Genomic DNA, 2,725 nt, shown 5'->3' on the forward strand with positions numbered 1-2,725 from the left:
TCTACATAGCCAGCTGCTCCGTGAACTCCTCACTCAGCTGCCACAGCAGCTTGCTCCTCATTTTGCTTCCAGACATCTCAGTTAATTATAACTATTGAAAATACACAAAACAAACCCAACAGTTTTTGGCTGTGCACTTAATTTACATGATTCATTCGGAACATTCCTTGGATGCTATGCTTTTTCTTTTTACACCTTCTACTAATAAAAATCATGCTTAGCTCTCCCATATTGTTTACATGAGGAATTCAGTGTAGCTTCCAGGTATGCAAGGAATGGGCTGGCAGATTGCTAAGTATAGAAACACATCTGTTTTCTCTGGTAAGACTAGTGACTACCAGGCAAATACTGCTGGATTAGCACCATTTTTCTCTAAGAATTGTGTAATTGCTGCTTAACTGATGTGCAGAAGCAACAAGATCTAGTATGAGCTCAGCTAGTGGGTCAGTGTTAGTTACCATCTGATTCTTCAGCTAGTCTGAATCCATATTTCATGAAACATTAACTTTCTTTTATATCTTTTTTTGCCAAAATCTCATAGGTATTGATTGGCAAGTACGACCACCATGTCTAGGCTCCTCCGTCCCCTCCAGTCATTCCACAACCAAGCCACTGCATTTCAATACTTCCATTGCCAACCTGGTTGTCCTGCGAGGAAAAGATACGCACAGTGTAGACTTAGGTAAGAAGGAAAACCACAGTACCTCAGTGATTCTTGTTTCACACTTCGTGTTTTCTTTGCAACCATATCTGATGAATGTCAAAGAAACCCAAGGCCACATGCTTTGACTATGAAGGTCAATATTCCCTCCAGAAACATTTTAATGTCCAAGGCCCTGTTGTCTAATTGCTTAGGGCTGTTTTGTTTACAACCAAGACTTCTGTGTTTCCTGAAGCACTTCAAGGAAGGAGGAAGAGACTGATAGGGTTCTAGGCTATTTTATCTGAAAATATATCTAGCCGCTTCTGGAGTGATGAGCCTAGCTTGCAGATCAAGTACCAATACAAGAGTATGCTTCTAGAAAATCTAATGAATCTCTTTAAAACAGTTATATTTTCAACAGGCTGACCTCTGCAGATTTTTTTCAAGGCCTGAACTGATCGGCCAAGCATTGATTAGGTCACACAGGACTACTGACATCTAGGTGTAGGAGCTTGTAGCTTTACATTTGTCAAAAGGGCTGTCTTATTTCTGCTACAGGAAGTTTCCGGGATCCTTCATTGTATACATCATGGATAAACCCTCAGGACGCTTTTAATGCATGGAAAACACCAAGAGCATTTAACAAGTATGAGAAGTCTGCTGCTTTGGTCAGCAATAGCCAAACCTCTTGACAATGTTGTAGGAAAAGCTTGGAATATGTTTGCTTCCAAGTAAGTGAAAATAATTATGCTGATACTTCATTCATAACTGGCAGTATCTTCAGTTTTAGCAAAATCATTGTAAATACAGCTTGCTCTTTCAGCAAACTAATAGTGAATAAGCTTGAAAACTGTCCCCGCGTTTTAATGGAAACATTTTTATGTTTGAAACATAATGGCAGGGTGAGGCACACAGAACAGTGCTTGTGTTCTGTGGATAAGTGAGACCACATACTCTAGTGCTGTCAATTTGACTATTTTCTCAGTACTAAAACTCCTCAAATTTAGTGCATTCCAAGGTGACCACTCTAAAAATAACACATAGAAGTTCTTTTACTGATCATATAGTTTCTAAATTGCTTACAGACATGCTGCACAGTCCGGGAAAAAAGTTCCTGGCTCAGTTCAGAAGCATTTAGGGGATTTGTGTGTTTACTAAGGCTCCCATGCTATTAGTTTGATTTTTCATTGGAACCAAGAAATCCAGAAAATAACTGCCTCTCTGCTTTGATAATTGTGAAGCCAACGTTTCTGCATGTCACAGCAGATGTCTGCTAAATGTGAGCTTCTAGCACATGGATTCTGCAATTAAAAGTCAAAAGAGGAAAACTGCTGCCACTAGTTGTGCTCCTAGTTTTACCACCTGTTAAAAAACACCACTGATGAGAAGCAAGCTATCCTGCATACACAGGTTTAGGCTTTGCATCTCACATCTATAAATTTTCTCATTTAATAATCACTTCTCCTTCCGTTTCCCAGTTAGCCCAATTTTGTTAGCTGCAATTTTGTTTCCTTAAGCAGTACACAAAGTTATAAATGCTATTAGAAACAAGTCATGACTTACCAATAAGTACAAATTACAAAATGAGTTCAAGAGAGCACAGCAGAAACTAACCAGCATGGTTACTGGGTGGAAGCCAATCTTCACATTTCAAGTTTTTACAATAGCTATACCATCTGATTTCATGTGTCAGATTCTTCACTGCTTTCTAACCCCTTATTCATTTTCCTACTGTGACTTCAACACACAGAGCCTATATTCACCAGTACACTAAATTCGGAATCGAAGAGGAAGATTTCCTGGACAGCTTCACAGCTCTGGAGCAAGTTATCTCCAGTTACAGCATCCTTTGATTTTTTTCAAATGATCTGAAATAGAGCTTTCCTGAAAGAACCCAGCGCTGGAAAACCTTCCATTGACTTACTAAACTATATAAACTACTGGACTGTAGCTGTTTCTCAGTCTTGTAAGCAGTGTGTGTGTGTTGGAATAGTAGGAACTAAATCGGAATGGAACATATTAATATGGGCAGGTATTATTCAATATAATTAATAAATAGTTAATTTTCAATACATTTGCTAT

General features: G+C 38.7%; 1 protein-coding gene across 1 annotated transcript in view; it reads left to right on the forward strand.

The window, feature by feature from the left end:
- The window catches only part of TUBD1 (tubulin, delta 1), a 5,961-nt gene extending 3,465 nt beyond the window's left edge, over nucleotides 1-2,496 (forward strand). Inside the window, 4 exon segments of the mRNA XM_010073253.1 lie at nucleotides 542-682; nucleotides 1,202-1,322; nucleotides 1,324-1,374; nucleotides 2,394-2,496. Coding sequence (XP_010071555.1) covers nucleotides 542-682; nucleotides 1,202-1,322; nucleotides 1,324-1,374; nucleotides 2,394-2,496 — 416 coding nt within the window.
- Nucleotides 2,497-2,725: the final 229 nt, after the last annotated feature.

Source organism: Pterocles gutturalis, unplaced genomic scaffold (assembly GCF_000699245.1).
Source record: "Pterocles gutturalis isolate BGI_N339 unplaced genomic scaffold, ASM69924v1 scaffold8862, whole genome shotgun sequence".
Classification (NCBI taxonomy): Eukaryota; Metazoa; Chordata; class Aves; order Pterocliformes; family Pteroclidae; genus Pterocles; species Pterocles gutturalis.